The sequence below is a fragment of the Pogona vitticeps genome, chromosome 8 (genome assembly GCF_051106095.1).
Source record: "Pogona vitticeps strain Pit_001003342236 chromosome 8, PviZW2.1, whole genome shotgun sequence".
NCBI classification, from domain to species: Eukaryota; Metazoa; Chordata; class Lepidosauria; order Squamata; family Agamidae; genus Pogona; species Pogona vitticeps.
The window spans coordinates 4,636,088-4,654,100 of record NC_135790.1 but is presented as its reverse complement, the minus strand read 5'-3'; the positions used below and the strand labels follow the sequence as shown (position 1 = coordinate 4,654,100).

The 18,013-nt window shown below is 43.6% G+C and overlaps 1 protein-coding gene across 3 annotated transcripts in view; it reads left to right on the top strand.

The window, feature by feature from the left end:
* Window positions 1–18,013, top strand: part of PHYHIP (phytanoyl-CoA 2-hydroxylase interacting protein) — a 44,059-nt gene that overhangs the window by 1,312 nt on the left and 24,734 nt on the right. Inside the window, exon 1 of one of the 3 annotated variants that reach the window (XM_072979369.2) lies at window positions 160–396. The exons of 1 other annotated variant lie outside the window; for it this stretch is intronic. In XM_072979369.2, the coding sequence (XP_072835470.2) occupies window positions 359–396 (38 nt within the window). In that variant the 5' untranslated portion in view covers window positions 160–358. Of the gene's footprint in view, window positions 1–159; window positions 397–996; window positions 1,919–18,013 lie in introns of those variants that run through there. One more of the 3 variants, XM_020780299.3, reaches the window with a different exon arrangement.

Genomic DNA, 18,013 nt, shown 5'->3' with positions numbered 1-18,013 from the left:
CAGCTTTCCATCCTTCCGAGGTCGGTAAAATGAGTACCCAGCTTGCTGGGGGGGCAATGTGTAGCCTTTATAATTAAAATTGTAAACCGCCCGGAGAGTGCTTGTAGCGCTATGGGGCGGTATATAAGTCCAATAAATAAATAAATAAATAAATAAATAAACCTGCGCCAGGAAGGCAATGGGAACTTGTCAGCTCCGTGCCGCTCTCTGCTAGAGGATGCGTGACCTTCCCGTTGCTGTACAGCTCCTGAAAAAAAACAATGCTGAGAACTTCAGCTGGGTTCTTGAAAGCAGGTGACAGAACCGAAAATCTTGACGCCAAAGGATTAGCGAAAGAGAAAAAGGTGCAGAGAGTAAAATGAGGGTGCATGAACCAAGGGCTCAGGTGCTGCGGAGGTATTTGAGGGAACCCTGAGCCAGTCTTTAGCCGAGGGACAGCGTAACTTTTGTTTCACGGCGATGCATTTTGTGGACATGGCAAAGCAGTGATGCGCACAGATCACGTTCTGGTGTGTGGCAATCCATGCCCATAAATATATGTGCCTATGTATGTACACACCTATGTCTGGTGACAAAGTGTCTGAGGGTATGAACATATACCTCTGCTTGCTGGCAGTGCGTGTGTCCTCTTGAGAATGGAATCAAAAATCCTCGTGTGCACAACTAAGTGAGTGTGCAAGACATAGGGGCATGTGCATTTCAAAGCCAAGTGTGTGTGTGTGTTGGTGGGAAGAGGCTTTAGAAATATGTCTGTGACCATCTACCGTGGTGTTAGGACAACAGTGTTGGAGTACTTTTTGGAGGATCTGCGTTCAAACTCCCACTGCAAAGCTCCACGAGGAGCTGGCACAATTGCTGTGCAAGAAAAATGACACCGGGGGAAGAGACCGGGGTGCTCTCCTGTACTGAAAAGCAAAAAAGTTGGGTCCAGGGAGGAAGTAAGAGGCACATCTTTTCAGGTAAAAGAGAAAGCACCTGTGAACTCATATGTGCATTTTTTTTAATTTGGATTTTTAGTCTATTGAAAAGTTCAGATTGGTTATAATAGAATACAGAGCAGAAGAAATATCCCAGATCAGAGTATGGAATGTTGCTTATTAAAAGAAACTGATGTTGCTCTTACTTTTGTGCAGTCCGGTGGTGGTGGTTTTAGTTGTTTCTCCTCCTGGTAGTTTGCTGTATCGTCTAATATAAACGGTATAGGGAAGGACTGTGTAGTGGCCAAGTCTGATACTGTATCCAGTAAATATTTCCAGAAGTCCATAATGAAATACCGGCAGCACATTTTTGCTGTTGAGGATTGACAAGACAATGCCATAAAAGCTGACAAATTCCTGTTGAAATACCTCTAAATATGCTATAAAATTTCCTTTAAAAACAATGTTTGAAAGTAACTAGAAAAAGTATTCCTTACACTTAAAAGTAACTGTATAACTACTTGTTATATTACTTCTACAGTAACTGTCATTATTTCTTACCTTTTTATTGTCCATAAAGTAACTAGTGGTGCATAGCTACCTCCTATGTAAATATTCAATTCCAAGCTCTTTCCCACACATGAAAACATCGATTCTTAAGTGATCTGATTTCTTTAAGTCCATATGCTGGGGGTTGATTTGGATGTGTGTACTTGACTGCAAAAATCCATGTGAGTGGTCTTCTGGATACGGACCTAGGAGCATGTGACTGGTTCATCATATATGCAAATGCACAAGGGCCCCATAACTGTGCAGAAGGATCAGCTTTGCTAAGAGTGGAAACATCTGTATCTGGTCATAGGAAAGTGCATGTGCATAAGGCTATTAAATGGGATGATTGTCACAGGATGTGAACAGAGGGATGTCTATAGCTCTGGATCGTTATATGTGTGCATCCAAGATTGTGTGGGGGGTGCAGGACTTCCCTCAGGGAAGTGTAGGTGAGTATACCTGCCTGCAGTGGATCCCTCTGAACAGGGATAACAAGGTACATTTCTTAATGTTAGGGTGCGAAGTGTGCAGAGACGTGTCACTGGAATAAGTGGGAGCACCCCCGAATTACTGGGCTCGCCTAGGAAGGCAGGGCTAAATCTAGCAGGATCAAATGCTGATGTTCAAGTTAGACAAAGTGCCAGCGGCTCTTCCACCAACCCCAGATGGAGTGGGGCATACTGAAAACCCACCCTTAAAACCTCCCCCCCCATGCCAGGGTCCTCTTCTGATTCAGCCAACATCAACCGTGCCATGCTGAACAACACGACAAATGTCACATTGAGTTGATCACAGACCTCTGTGTGGGTACACAGGCAAAGTGTGCACTTCAGGATGTATCCAAGATTTTGGAAGTGTGCTTCAAGAGCGTAGTCTTGTGGCAACTGTTTTATACTTCACCGTACGCGTTGCAGTATTAACAACATAGTGCCAAATTGCTCTTTTTCCTTATTATTTACATATGCACACTCTCTTGCTCTTTCCCTGGATAGAATTTCACCCATCATTTATACGTACATGGTACCTAAGGAGATATCAGTGTTCATTACAGGAGGCACCTAGGGGGCCTGTCTCAAAAACAGAGGTTCCTCTGAAGGATAATCGTAAATACAGCAAAGGAAAAAGAAAACTATTCTCTCCACCCAGAGATGACTATTGTTGCTGTTTTGTTTCACTCCTCCCTGAATATTGTTTGTCTACTGCTTTTGTGTACTTTGTTATCCTTTCTCCAAGGAGGTTGAAGGCAGGATGGGCTTAGCCCACTGAGCCTCCAGTCCTATGCAGAGTTACTTTGGGGCTGCCGTTCCCAGAACGGAGAGGCGAGAGGTTCCGAGATTAGTCTTTAAAAGGAAATTTTTGCAGATCTGATTCTGTGCACCCTTACTCTGCTGCCTTCGGATGAGATGTAGTTCCAAGCAAACATGGTAGGATCACTATACTGCTGATGTCTCTGTGATCTTTTGGGATTCAGGGTCCATTGGAGACTAAGCTGGAGGGCCACATTGACCCCAAACCAGCCCTACTCCAAGCAGGGGCTTGAACACAGATTGCGCCCCAGCCCAGTTAAGTTTGAGAGGGACCTAGATATTGTTGTCTTCAATTCACAGCCTTCAGATTTCCACTGTTTCCCCCACCTTTTTCCTTATCAGAAAAAAAAAGATATCATTCGAGGTAAAGAGATGGAATAGCTGCAGTAGATTTTGGAAAGTTACTTTTAAAAAGTAATTCCCATTATTTGTTGAAATGTTTGAAAAGTAACCTATTATTGTTACTTCTTACGATGGTGGTGGTGGGGGAAACCCCTAAATGTTCATATTATTTGTTGGGCTGTTTCTTACTTTCTGTTCCTTATTTTAAAAATTAGGATTGTTTAAAAGTACAATGAACGTGAAAATATTTATATGTAAGATGCCTTAAAGCAGTGGTCCTCAACCTTGGGCCTCCAGATATTCTTGGACTTCAACTCCCAGAAATCCTGGCCAGAAAAGGTGGTGATGAAGGCTTCTGGGAGCTGTAGACCAAGAACATCTGGAGGCCCAAGGTTGGGGACCACTGCCTTAAAGTGTATTTGAAAGGTAACTTTTGAGTGTAACTAGAAAATGTTGCTTCTTCTGCCAGGAAACAAATGCAGACCCTGCTTCCTATTAAGTTAATTTTGAAATTTAACTTTTTAGCATCCTCATTACTCAAAAATGTTTGTGGTTATTATTGAAGTGTTGAGATTCCCAGCAGACTTAATGGAATGGGACATTGTAAGGCTACAATGAAGGCTCAGTTCTGGAAGCATCTTGAAAATCTGGATTTCTTGCCCAGTGCCTTTTGAATAATTGTACTAAGAATGCTAAGAGTATCTGTCTTCTTGAGACATCCCAGTTCTTACTGCACCAACGTAAGTCCCTAATGCAATGGTTTCCACAGTCTCAAGTCTACAGATGTTCGTGGACTAAAAATCCCAGAAGCCTTCATCACTAGGTGTGCTGGCCAGTATTTCTGGGAGATGTAGTCCAAGAACATCTAGGGACCCAAGGCTGGGAACCACTGCCCTAAAGCAAGGATGGTGCTCCAGATGTTTGTGGCCTACAACTCCCATCACACTAGTAAGCATGGATGATGGTGAACATATTCCACGAAAACTTACATCAAAATATAACAGCTAATGTTTAAGGTGCTTTTGTTGCGTGTTCCTTGTTGAAATAGACGATGGCAAGAAATGATGGAGTCTCACAATATCCCGAGGGCCCCCACCCCTCCCTGAAGGGGGAGATGTATTGCCCACCGAGGTTTGCATACTTCTGTTTTCCAGAAGGTGCACAGAATTGGGGAATACAGCAGATGGCAGGAAATGGACTGGAGGTGGGGAAGAGTGAGGAGGATAGCAGCTGGAGGTTCAGGTGTTCCTGCATGTGCCTCCGAGATAAAACTGGAATACGTGGGGGGCTATATGTGTGTGTGTGAAGGAGGAATCTGCAGAAATGTGAAAGGAGGTGGAAGGGTTGTGTGAGTGGGCGCACATCCACGTGGCAGTAAGAGATGCCAGTGGTTGTGAACATGTGAGAGGATGGGGTTGAGCGTGAGGATGTGCCGTCTTTGCCAGGTGGGTTGCGCACTTCTTGGAATGGAACAGAGGGATTTTTAACCTTCTTCTTGTTTTGTCATGTTGACCGGCAGATCGCCCTCCTTTGTCCTCCCAGGTGTGGGTGGCGTAGAGGCGCACCTGCTCCCTTCCACGGTCAAAGCAGATTTCTTTGGCTTCTTCTCTTTATCTCTTCCGCTCTCTGGTTCTGCAGGCTGTTGAAGACGTGGTTCTGTAAGGAAGCTGTGCAGGCATGTTGAAAAAGGAGGGTCTGGAATGTCAAATAGGAGGGACATGAACCCGAATCCATGGGCAACCAGACCCTTTCTTGGACAGGAACTTTTGGAGTGTGTGGATGAGCTCACGGTGGGCAATTCTCCAGGGACAGAGGAAAATAAGCCATGCGGGGAGGGGAGAGTCCATCTGGGAGAACTGTCTTGGCTTCCTGTGCTGTAGTTCATCATCAACCTCACCTTTTAACTCCCCTTCTCTCTCTGCGATCTTTCTCTGCGCCAAGGTTGCTAAATTATTTTCCCCTCCCCTCCCCTCCCCAACCTCCCACACACATTCTGCTACTCCTCATGTTGCTGGCATGTTGATTTGAGTTTCGAGTGCGATGTTGGATGCTTTTCCTCTGTGAAGGATTCATCGTGCCTGGTATTTTTAAGGCATTACATCAAAGAGAATGATTGGGCTCACGCCAGCCAAGGAAGCTCCTTCTACCTTCAGGATAATTTGTGTGCTTGTCTGAATGGCTGACTTTCTATAGTGTCACAAGGGTTTAGGTCTGGAGGATTCAAAGCCTGAAGTGTTGGGAGGGTTTTTCTGCTTGGAAACAGAAGGATTTGGAGGTTACAAAAATTGCTTTTTTTCAAACTACAACTCCCAGGATTCCAATGCTAGTTGGGAGATTCTGGGAGTTTTACTCCAAAAATTAACATCCCCAACCTTTGGGAGGCTTATGAAATTATGAATTTAGTGGACGATAATTTTTTTATTAATTCCTTCCCCTCTCATAGTGCTAGGCTTGCTCTTTCCTCTTTCGTAAGTACCAGACTTTGGGTTAACTTGGTTTAAGGCAGATTAAAAGGAAGACCACCTTTACACAGCACATAATTAACCCATAGAATTCACTGCCACCAGGTAAGATAATCACCAATTATCACTGTGTTTTTAAAGGTTAGGCAAACGCAGAAAGGATAAGTCGGATAAGTCTGCCATCATGTATGGCTATTAAACAAAACCTCCAGGTTCAGCGACTCTCTACCTTTAAGTACTGGGTGCCAAGGCCAAATAACAGAAAAGCCATCTCCCTGATGCCCTGCTTGTGAAATTCCTAGAGGCATCTTGTCCAGATGAATGCTTTTGGGAAATAAGATGATTGAATAGATGTAATGATGATGATGATGTGCCTTCAAGTCAGTTTTGACTTATGGTGACTCTTTTCAGTGTTTCCCAAGGAGGAAACAGAAGTGCATTACCCTTCCCTTCCTCTAGGGGCAACTTTGGGACTGTGCAGCTGTCCCAAGGCTACCCAGGCTGGCTCTTCTCCCAGGAGGCACAAGTGGGGAATCGAACTCCCAACCTCTGGCTCTGCAGCCGGATCTCTAGAGTGAGGAACATGCGCTTTCACTGGCTGGTAGACTACAACTTCCATCAGCTTTCGATCACGGGAGATACAGTGCACAGCATTTGGAGGGCCACACATCTCCCCCCTACAGTAGATGAACCTTTGGTCTGATCCTGATGTCCTGAGAGTGTTTGTATCCCATCTTGGTATATCAGAGCCTGGGTAGCTATTGCTTTGAATGCAAGCAGAGGGGGCAATGGGAATTTTTATACATGCATGCAGCTATATGTCTATTTCTTGCTTTCTGTGGTGCATCTCATTTGCTATGACTGCACCTTCTCTCTCTCTCTCTCTCTCATACATGTGCTTGCAGATACAAGCCAGTGATCACAAAACACCCACATATTCTGGGCATTCTTCCATATTTGCGCAGATGTCCCCGAGTGGGTTTTTCCAGTTTTTTTAGAGCTAGAGATTGAGGCAAAACAAATTGTTTCAGGAGAGGGAAAAAGCACGTGTTATTCTGTATATATGTTCCTGTCCATTTACTGTTACGTTTATATCAAGTTCCCACTTTGAATACTATAATCAAAGCCAGAATATTGGGAATGCATTCAGAAGAGAAAGAGAGACTTAGTATGGGGCTCAGGAACGGAATCCTTTGAGGAAGGATTGAAAGAAGAATGATTAGCTGGGTATAATTAGCCTGGAGAAGAGGCAATTAAGGGGTGATAATAATAGCCATCTTTAAATATTAGGACCAATTTCCTTTCTTTTTCTCCAGAGATAACGGAGACCAAATGAGAGGGATTTGGAGTATTAAAAAGAACTTTCTGACTGTTCAATAGTGATGTAAACAAAACAAAACCTAGTAGCCAATTCTCTTTTTTCAAGAAACACTTTTAAATCTAGGGCTGGGATGGCTGCCTTTAACAGCAGCAGGTTTTCTGCAGTGAGCCTTCTTTCCACCGTGCAACCCTGTCTTGTCCGGAAGAGTATCCAAAATTAAGATGATAAGGGTATATTGCATTCTGTTGTTGTTCCGAGCCGTCAAGTCAGAACTGACTTACAGTGGACCCTTGACTTACAGACGGCTTGACTTACAGACCTTTTGAGTTACAGACTTCTCTGGCTGCAAAATTTATCGTAGGTTTGACTTGCAGCCTGAGAATTGACTTACAGACCAGAAAAAAACCAAAATGGAACAAAAACGGCCTGTTACGGGATTAATCGGTTTTCAATGCACTGTAGGTCAATGGAGACTTGACCTACAGACTTTTTGACCTGCAGCCACCGTTCCAATACGGATTAATTCCGTAAGTCAAGGGTCCACTGTATAGAGACCCTATTAGGGCTTGCGAGGTAACTGAGATATTTAAGGAGTGGTTTTCCCAGTTCCACACATTGAGTGCCCACGGCAGAGCTGGGGAAACAAATGCAGATCTCCTGAGTCGAAGCCCACGATTCCCTCTACTATGCCACGCTGGGTACCCCAAAACGGTGTGTTGTCAAGTCCGTTCTGACTTAACGGTGACGCTTTTCATAGTTTTCCAGGAAGAGAAGTACTCAGTTTACCGTTCTCTTCTTTGAGGTTGCCCTGGGATATATATAGTAGTGGGACGTGGTGGCGCTGTGGGCTAAACCGCAGAAGCCTGTGCTGCAGGGTCAGAAGACCAAGCAGTCGTAAGATCGAATCCACATGACGGAGTGAGCGCCCATTGCTTATCCCAGCTCCCGCCAACCTAGCGGTTCGAAAGCATGCAAATGCGAGTAGATAAATAGGGACCACCTCGGTGGGAAGGTAAACAGCGTTCCGTGTCTAAATCACACTGCCCATGTGACCACGAAAGATTGTCTTCGGACAAACGCTGGCTCTATGGCTTGAAGAGCGGGATGAGCGCCGCCCCCTAGAGTCGGACACGACTGGACAAAAATTGTCAAGGGGAACCTTTACCTTTACCTTTGGGATATATATATATATATATGTATATATGTATATGTATGTATATGTATATGTATATGTATATGTATATGTATATATATATATATATATGTATATGTATATGTATATGTATATGTATATATGTATGTATGTATGTATGTATGTATGTATATGTATATATATGTATATATGTATATATGTATATATATGTGTATATGTATATATATGTATATATGTATATATGTATATATGTATATATATGTGTATATATATATATATATCTGGCCACGGAGCCAAAGGTTAGATCAATTCCCCAAGTGTGCTACCAGGGCAAATACCTTTACCTTTGGGATATATATATATATATATCCCAAAGGTAAAGGTATTTGCCCTGGTAGCACACTTGGAGAATTGATCTAACCTTTGGCTCCGTGGCCAGATGCAGTACCCAACTCACTGAGCGATCGAACCAGCTCCTATTAGGGCACACAAAGTACGTTTGCTTTTTTGGAACACCGTTTCCTCTGATCAAACCGACAGGGTTTTTGAAACGTTTCATTTGATCTGGCCCACACACTGAGCTTTCTCCTGGAGGCCCTGCTTTGCATCCTGATTGCCTTCAGAGATGCCGTGGTTGAAGAGGGGGAAGAGATTGTTTTCTGTAGCAGCACCCACATTGTGCAGTTCCGTTTCCCAGGAGACTTGAGTACACCCTCACCATTACTGGCATCCAGATTATTATTAATCTTACTTATTTCATACGCCTTCTGTCATGCTCCTCCATCTTTTTTTTTAATGTTTGGCTCTCCTTTAATATGTTCTCCTTTTATTTAATTTTTTTAAAGATACACAATATATGGCACTACTGAGATACTCCCAAATAGCACTGTTGGATTCCAGCTCCCATCATCCTTTGCCTTTTCTGTGCTAGCTAAGGCTGATGGGAAAGGCAGTCCAAAAGTATCTGGCTTCGGAGCCAGAGATGACTTAAACCCATTTTAAAGGAAATTGAAATAAACTAAATACATATTTTTGCACAAATTAAATTAAAATTTCTAATTTAATTTAGCGTACATTCATCCTTCACTTCGTTTAGGAGCGATGGATCAGTGATAGAATATATTGCTACCTGTAGATTAGATCCCCAATTTGATTCCTGACACCTCTTCTGATTAAAAAGTTCGCAAAGAGGTGACAGAAAAGGTACTGGCTGGAAACCAGTGCTGTAATGAGAAATATATGGGGGTGGGGGTGGTTTATTTATTTATTTAACTTATATGCCACCCACTCTACCCAAAGGTCTCTGTTATGGATATATTTCATCCATATGAAATACATGTATATGAATTACTGTATGGATGTTTGTCTGTTTATTTATTTCATGGCAGTTGTCCCAATTTAATGTTGCAACAGTCTTGTTAGGAAGGCCTCTGTTGGTGACATCAAATGTTTTGAAAGAGAAAGAGGAGAAGTGGGGCTTGTTACCCATGTTTGGTTATGTCCAGGCTGGAACAGAATCAGCATCAACCTGTGAAGTCCCTGAGGGGTCTCTGAGGATGCAAGCTGCTCATACTCGCTCCCTCTGTCTGGGAGACAAAGGCTATAAAGCAGGATGTCATTTAACCTCCTTCTCCCATTCGGAGGTCGAGATGGAGTGCAGTTCTCCCTAAAATCCAGATATGATCCTCCGATTGTAGTTTAGGCTAAGAAGTACTGTCTGGTCTAGAGATTACATATAACTACTTACAAACAACACTAGTTACTTGTGATTAGTCTATCGTACCAAGGTATAGTTACATTACATTAGAATTATAACTTAATTTGTGATAAGATATCTGCTGAAATAGTTAATTGGGCCAAGAAAATGTGTTTCAAGTGTCCACACGTTGACAGTTTCCTTCCTTCTCACACTTCTCTGCCATTATCACCGCCCTTTTACCTACCTTGTTCGCCAGCACTGAAGTCCTTAGGTTTCTTTAATGTTTAGCAAACAAAATAGCGCTGTTTTGATAAGACCTTATAAGCATTTGAAATAAGTGCTGTGTCAGTTTAGCGCTGTAGCAATGAAGCAGCTCTGTGTCTAACAAAACTGATCAACTCCCATACCCTCCAGTATTTTACTCTGTGTATCACCTGTTTTCACACTGAAAATTAGTCTCTGAGCATACCTGCTATTCCATACTGTGAGCAGCTCGGCTACTAGGAAGTGTGTGGCAGCCACCAAAGGCAGCAGATTCTGAGGTGCAGTAATGGTGGTCCCTTATTGAACTGTTATGCACCTAAGTGTTCATAGATCCCCTACCATAGTCAAAGTGCCTTCGGCATTAATGTTGTCAGCTGCAGGGTGGGGAAAGGGAGCAAAAGGATGCAGGGGGTATAAGGGTTATATGCAGTTGTCTCCTTTGCATGTGCTTAGGTTCAGGACAGGCTACTTTAATAGGAAAGTAATTTCTTGATGTGGTGATATGTTGGACTTTGGTAGGGCTGCCAAGGTCTCCGGGCAGCATGTGGAGTCTCAGGGCTTTGCTATGTGTCTCCTGGTCTTTCAGCTGGGATAAAAATCTCAGGGTATTCAGCAGTGTGTGAAGTGCTTTTAAAGCCTTCACTGCTTCCCATGTGGCACCAGGGCACATTTCGTATCCTAAACAACCACACAAAAATGATGCAGCCACTACTGCCCTCGCTCTAGGGGGCCCTATTACCAGGTTAGCAGGGCTTGACCGAACTTTTGGGCTCATTTACCCAGATTCCCACCATGCTGTTTCCATAATCAGCTAGTTCAGAAGCTCTTCTGCCCTACCCCATCAGCCCTACTCCATGACATCACAAAGTCCTGTCCTCTAGTCTCCAGATTTAACCCTGACATCTGAGGGAGGGAGATATGCTTGACCTAGCAATCCTTGAGCCCAGATATGTTGCAGTCTCATTACCCACAGACATCTTGTGGCCTGGAGTAATAAAGATTTATAGTTCAACGTGTCCAGAGAACATGAGATGGAAAAGGCTACAGCAGAGTGCTGTAGAGGACATTGCCAGAGGCTTAATAGGAAAGACATTGCCAAAGGCTTAATAGGAAAGACATTGCCAGAGGCTTAATAGGAAAGACATTGCCAGAGGCTTAATAGGAAAGGTTTGAGGATAAATTTTAATGATAATTTTGTGATGATTTTGATTGGTTTGGAATGTGTGTTTTCCCTTCATTGTGAACCACTTTGATTGCATTCTTTCATACTGAAAGTGGGACACAGGTACTATTTAAATACAGGACTTAAATCACAAAATCCTAAATCTGGAAGAGGATATCAAGGTTCCCACAGTCCAGTTCTCTCCCAAACATTCTGCAAGTGAAAACAAAACAGATGCACCGTCCTTGGTCAACCATTTCCAACAATCTAGATTCCAGTGTGGCTGCACTGCAGAGCTGACCCCCAACACACTCAAGCAGTATTCAGAGAAGTGAGCCGTACTCTGTCTAACTACCAGGCAAGGCAACCTGGCAGAAAGCACAAGTGAAAACTGAAGGAAAAAATTTCTGTAACAAATCCATTGCTATGGAGATAATGATGAATGTCTGCTGCGCTGTTAACAATTTTCTGTAAGACAGCAAGGGCTATAAATAAGCCTACGTCTTTGACAATGAGGAATTTGACTAATTGACAGTGCTAACTAGGAGGAAAATAGCACCAAGAGATCTGGGAGGTTTGAAGAATTAGATCCTTGTGAGTTCTGAGATGAACGGATCCAGCTACGAGTCCCCTTGGACAAATTTGTGGACTAGAGGTTGTTTACCAGCGGTTCCAGAACTTTCCAAATGCTTTGATGTGGTTCTTAGACTCTAAAATATATCCAAATGCGCTTTTAAAGGGTTGTTTTGAAGAAAGAAAAAAAATATTTTGAACACACATTTTGAGCAAAAGATATATTTCAATGTGAATTTTCACATGGATTCCAAAACAGGTAGGGAATGTAGTCCAGTTCCCTGGACTACATTTTCCAACAGACCTATTCTGTATAGCTATAGGAGTTGTAGCAAACAACATCTGGAGGGCCAAATGTTTTGATCACCACCTCTGTTTACAAAATGATATGTGCGCTGCAGATTAAAAGTCAGAAACATTTCCTAGTAGACATCTGCAGAAGCTTGATGAAGTTACCTTTGGCAACTGCAGTTCCCAAAGTCGCAGCATTCTTGTGAGTTATATTCCAAAGGAGCAACTTTTCAAGGAACTTCAAGTTTGCAGAAGTCACATGGACCAGAAATAAACTGATCCATCCATCCATCCATCCATCCATCCATCCATCCATCCATCCATCCATCCATCCATCCATCCATCCATCCATCCATCCATCCATCCATCCATCCATCCATCCATCCATCCATCCATCCATCCATCCATCCGAGTGTATTATTACAACACTGGCCCAGCCTTCCAAAAGAGGATGAAGCGGAAGGAGAGCAAAGACGGCTGGAGATGCTCAGGCCCTCTGATGAGGCAGCCAACCTGGCAGTATGAGTAGGTGATGAATCTTGGCAAGGTGCCCCTCCAGTTTCCAAGCTGACCAAGTTCCTGCCCTGAAGCGCTCCCAGATCTCACAACCAGAGGCAGGCGACAGCCGTTTCGGATGTGATAGGTGCTTCAAAGGCCTGCCTGATGCAAGGAGCAGGAATCGGCGCACAACTGGGTGAGCATGTGGCTGCGAAATGTGGCACTGTTGAAGGTGGAGAGAGGCTAGCAACGTGGGAAAGACCTGCCATACGCAACGAGAGCTGCCAAGCAAAGCACAAAGCAGTTGTCAAAAGCCACAAGCTGGCTTTCTCCTTTCCTTCAAAGATATGCTGCGGGGAGGTCATGTCACCTTATTCTCATTCCAGTGAGGTTCCAGAGGGACGAGATGGGGAGGTATTGGTTGGAAATGCTCTCAGCAGCAGGATGTTCTCTGTCGCCTTCCACGGAGCCAAACATTTGAGCAAAGGAAAACTCAGGCCTGCTCCTGTTCTGCATTTCAGTGCTGCTGCTTGCCTTGGTGCTCAGCCAGCCAGTGCTTGGAGCCTGTCCCAAATGCACAACAGACGCTTTATCTTGATGCAGCTCAGGGGGTACCTGAGCTGAAAACGAAAGTTCTTGATTGAAGTTTGGCCAATGCCCTATAGAAGCTCGGAGGCAACGTGATGCACGGTATCTTATGCATACCATACCTTTTCCTTGATAGCCAAGGGCAGGGGAAATGGGCATCCCACCACGACGACCACCCTGATCCAAAACTAGCTCAAGGCTTTTTCAGCATCCTAGTCCTCCAGCAAGCTGGGAGGAGGGTGCCACAGAAGACGGTGCAGTGTTCTAAAATTTGACTTAAGAGCCAGGTTTTATTGGAGGCTGTGCGACACATTTGCCAAAACTTGGCATGAGATGCCAGCGAGAGGGTTTTGAAGGCTGCCCACCTCCAACGGAAACAGATCTAGTATATCCATCTGCATTTTATGTCCACATCATGAGCTCCGTTTGGGGAGTTTAAGCAGGCAGTTCAGCTCGGCCAGTGAATATGGCAATGTGCCAGCTGAGTGGGTGCTTTGAAATCCTATTCAGGCTGGCCCCAGGAACATTGACCCCATGCCACAGATCCTCCCAGGCGATGCTTCTCCGGCTTACCACACAGAGGGAGGCCAGGAAAACTTTCACCAAAAGCGGGGCCTTCTCGGTTTTGGCACCAGCCCTTTGGAAACGGCTAGCAGTCGAATTGCGCTTGGCTCCCTCCCTGCCCATACGGTGGTGCCTCGCTAGACAGTTACCCCACATGACAGTTTTTTTCACTAGACATTGACTTTTTGCGATAGCTATAGTGATCTGCAAAACAGTGATTCCTATGGGGGAATTTCGCTGGACAATGTTTGGTCCCTGCTTCGCAAACCAATTTTTGCGAGTTGACGATTTTGACAGCTTCCTCCACGCTCGCAAAACAGGTGTTTTCGGGACCTAAGCTTCGCAAGACAGTGATTTAAACACCTGATCGGCAGTTTGCAAAGCAGCTTTCCTATGGCCGATCTTTGCTAGACAACGACGATTCTTCCCCATTGGAACACATTAAACAGGTTTCAATGCATACCAATGGGGAAATGCTTTTCGCTAGACAATGATGTTTCTAAACAGCGATTTCAGTGGAACTGATTATCATTGTCTAGCGAGGCACCACTGTATTTAGAAGGTTGCTCAAGACACTGTTTTTTTTTTTTTTTTACAGAAGTCTTTGAGAGCAACCTTACCTGATTCTGCCTGCTGCCCTATTATGGGTTAATGCTGTAGTGTCCTCATTTTGTCTTGTTTCAGCAGATTTGACTTGTTTTATTCATTTGTGATAGCTGTGGTACAGTTTGCTTTATGGTTGGATTCATTGAGTGTTAACTGCCCAGAATACAGTGGGGTCTCAACTTACGAATGGCTCGACATACGAACGTTTCGACTTACGAACCGCTCTCATAGGAATATATGGACTCGACTTACGAACTTGGATTCGAGTTACAAACTCTTTTTTTCCTTTTTTAAAAAGCTAAGTCATCTTAGGTTAAGAGGAAAAAAGAAAAAATATCCCCCTCTAGTGGCAGAAGGCGGAATAGCAGCTTCCCATTAGTTTCTATGGACGAAAAAAGCAGATACAGATTAAATGGTTTTCAATGCATTCCTATGGGAAATGCAGATTCGACTTAAGAACTTTTCGACCTGAGAACTGCCTTCCAATACGGATTAAGTTCTTAAGTCGAGACCCCACTGTAGTGCTTTGTACTAATGGGATGGTAGAAAAATAAAATAAAGTAAAATAAATATATTCATACAAGAAGGAAAGCTGGTGTGTATACTATGTGCAGAGACGAAAGGTGATGCACTAGGCATACACCTATAGGTGATTAAAAAGCAACCAGTTTTTCAGACCTTACTCAGTTCTGTTGGAGGCATCGCTGTTTATAGAACACACCCTAAATTTCTTATCGTATCTTTCTTCAGAACTAATATTTATTGTTACTCTGCTCAAAATATCCCCTGCCTTTCCGTCTAGACAGTCCCATGGAAACTCCCAATGCAAGATAAAATAATTTACACCATCCTGTAAGTGTTTATGTAATAAGAGGATGATGATGGAGAATTAGGAGAAATCACTAGTGCTAAAGAGATGCGGAAGCTTTCCTTGGTAAAGTCACAATCCCTCTGTGAATTCAACTTTCATACTCCTCATTTCTTATACATTTGGTTTTTATTTCAACCTACCCAGGTCTCAAGATAAAGTGCTCTGTGGGAACTTTTGTAAATGAGAGGTTGTGATTAGAGGGTTGGTAGCTGAAATGTCCCCCCCCCACCTTTGCTGTATGCAATTGGTTCTTACTGATTGAATGCTGCTGAAATGCAACCTTTAGTTTCTCTCTTTTTCTTTTTAAGGCTTGGATTTTTGTTTTGCTTAGGGCCTGTGCAAGCAGAGATAAATTGCTGTTGCAGCTCCTTGCTGTTATCATTGAGACGGCTTCTGGTGCTCCGTGATGGAAAGTTATTAGCCTGAACTAGAGTGTTACGTTCCAATCAGCCAAATTTTGATGGAGGCGAGAGAGAGAAAAAAAGGGTGTGTGAGACCCAGCAAGATCTTTATAAATACAATCGGATTTTTTTTTGTCATGCACAAAAGGAGCTATCACAGGAGGAAAAGATTTAAGAGCTGTGATCCTGCCATAAGAGCAGGTGTTTACATAGACAGGAAAGAAAAAGGAAGAATAAAGTCTATGGAGAAGCAATGAGGGGATGAAAGTATCTGAAGGCAAGCGGACATGGGGAAAAAAGGGAGAGCAATATAGAGAATATTTGGAGGAAAACATGGTCGGTTGGGATTATTGCTAATAAAATTAAGGAACAGAGATATGTACTTATCCCTGTAACATTTATCCTGGCCCGTAGCTAATTTTTTTTAAAAGCCATATAATGAGTGTAGCTTGGCTAAAAGCTGGATGGAAGCAATAGGACATTCACATATCTCTCACCAAAAAAAGAGAGAGAAGAAGTCAGCATGTGGTAATTTATGTATATAGAGAGATGCAAAGTTGGAAGTGAAAATTTGAAAAAAGCCAATATAACTGGAATTCACCCAAATTAACTTGAGTTCTGTGACTGGCTGACCCATGTGCTGACTTCATCATCCTGTTATTTTATTTTCCATCCTGTCTTGTTATTTATCCATTGTTGCTAGGCAGCTTCAAGGCCACTGATCTCCCTCTTTATGGTTCTTTATGTTTAAATCTCTCTTGGCCAGGCAGCCTTCATCCTGAGCGTGTTTTTTAAAAGAGAGGACTGTTCTGTGACCACCCTTCAAATCCTCTGTAGAAGAAGACACATGGCCACTCTGCAAATCAATGGGTGGGGTTCATGCTGGGCCAGTTCCAGAGGATTGTGATCCCAGTAAGGTGCCCTCGTGGGGTTGCCTTCCTTCTGTTGGTGGTCAGGGCACACTTAACGGGCAATGATGGCAGGCTCAACAAAGCTCCAGGGGGCATGGAGATGCCAGTGATCCAGTGATGCTGCATTGATACTGCTGCATCGTGCAGAATGAAAAGACCTGCCAGACCAGATGCATGGAGGTTTACAAAACAACAACAGCCAACAGCAGTAGCAACAACCAAGTCAGCAGAACCAATCCTCCATTGGAAGAAAGAGCAGGCATGGTCTTTGAGTCCTGCCAGGGCATTGGCTCCTTGTAGCTAACCAGGGAAGCTAGATATGAATTCTAGGATGTTCCTCTGGCTGCCCTAGGATGTTCTTTAGACCAATGGTCCCCAACCTTGGGCCCCCAGATGTTCTTGGACTACAACTCCCAGAAGCATTCACCACTACCTCTGCTGGCCAGGATTTCTGGGAGTTGAAGTCCAAGAACATCTGGAGGCCCAAGGTTGGGGACCACTGCTTCAGACGGGCATCAAGGATGCTCTGAGACCTCAACCAACTATAGTTCCCAAGATCTTCTGGGAGGACAAGTAAAATGGATATTTAGGGTGGATGTGGGAGGAATAAATAACCAGAAGGGTAATGCTGTTTGAGGTATTCTGGAGGTAGTATTCCCAAAATGCAATTTCTTCCATCTCTGTATTAAAATAAAATAGAAGTTTGCATTGCAAATGAAACAAAACATAGCAATGCTAGGTTTGCTCTTACCCTTCGTACAAATTGCCAGTTCGTACAAATTGCCAGGAATGTCCACACCTACGCACTTGACACCTGCACAATAAATCTGGAAGAGTGAAGAAAAGGAGCAAGGAAGTTTACTTGGGGGCATGAGTCATCTGGTGCCTCTCCTAGACAATGAAGGATAACAGGCTTGTCCTCTCCAATAAAAACCTCGCCCCTCCCATGGCAGTTCTTCTTGTTGAGATATAGGACTCTTGCATTGAGACCCAAAGTGAATCAACCTCCACGGTCGAGCCAAACAGGCCACCTGGCGTTGATTCCACCGCACCTGCCCCGACTGTGGCGGAATGCTTGTCTTTGGAAGAGCTGCTCTGATTGTAGTTCTGAAGCGGAGCTCTTGGTACGTTCAGTTGCAATGGACAATGTCTTGCTCTGGATCACTTTTACTTAAAAATAAAAAAAAAACCTGCAGGAACTATACCTGTTGAACAAAACTGAAACTTACATTACCTTCCCCTGAATATGTGTAAACCATGTTGGATGGCAGTCAACATGTCTGGGGAAAAAAAGAGGATATATATGACCCAAAGTGAGGTGAAAAGAGGACACAAAGATGATTTGCTTCAAATGGGAAATGCTAACTTCTAAGTGCAAGACCTGACCTTTTTGTGTGTGTGATTTTAAAGAGAATTAGAACACATTATATCTGAGTGGGAAAGGCTGGAAGCAGGTGCTTGATGCATCTCCAATCCCATTGCTAAGTAAAGATGGACAACTTCAAGATCCAGCGATTCTTCATCTTTAAAT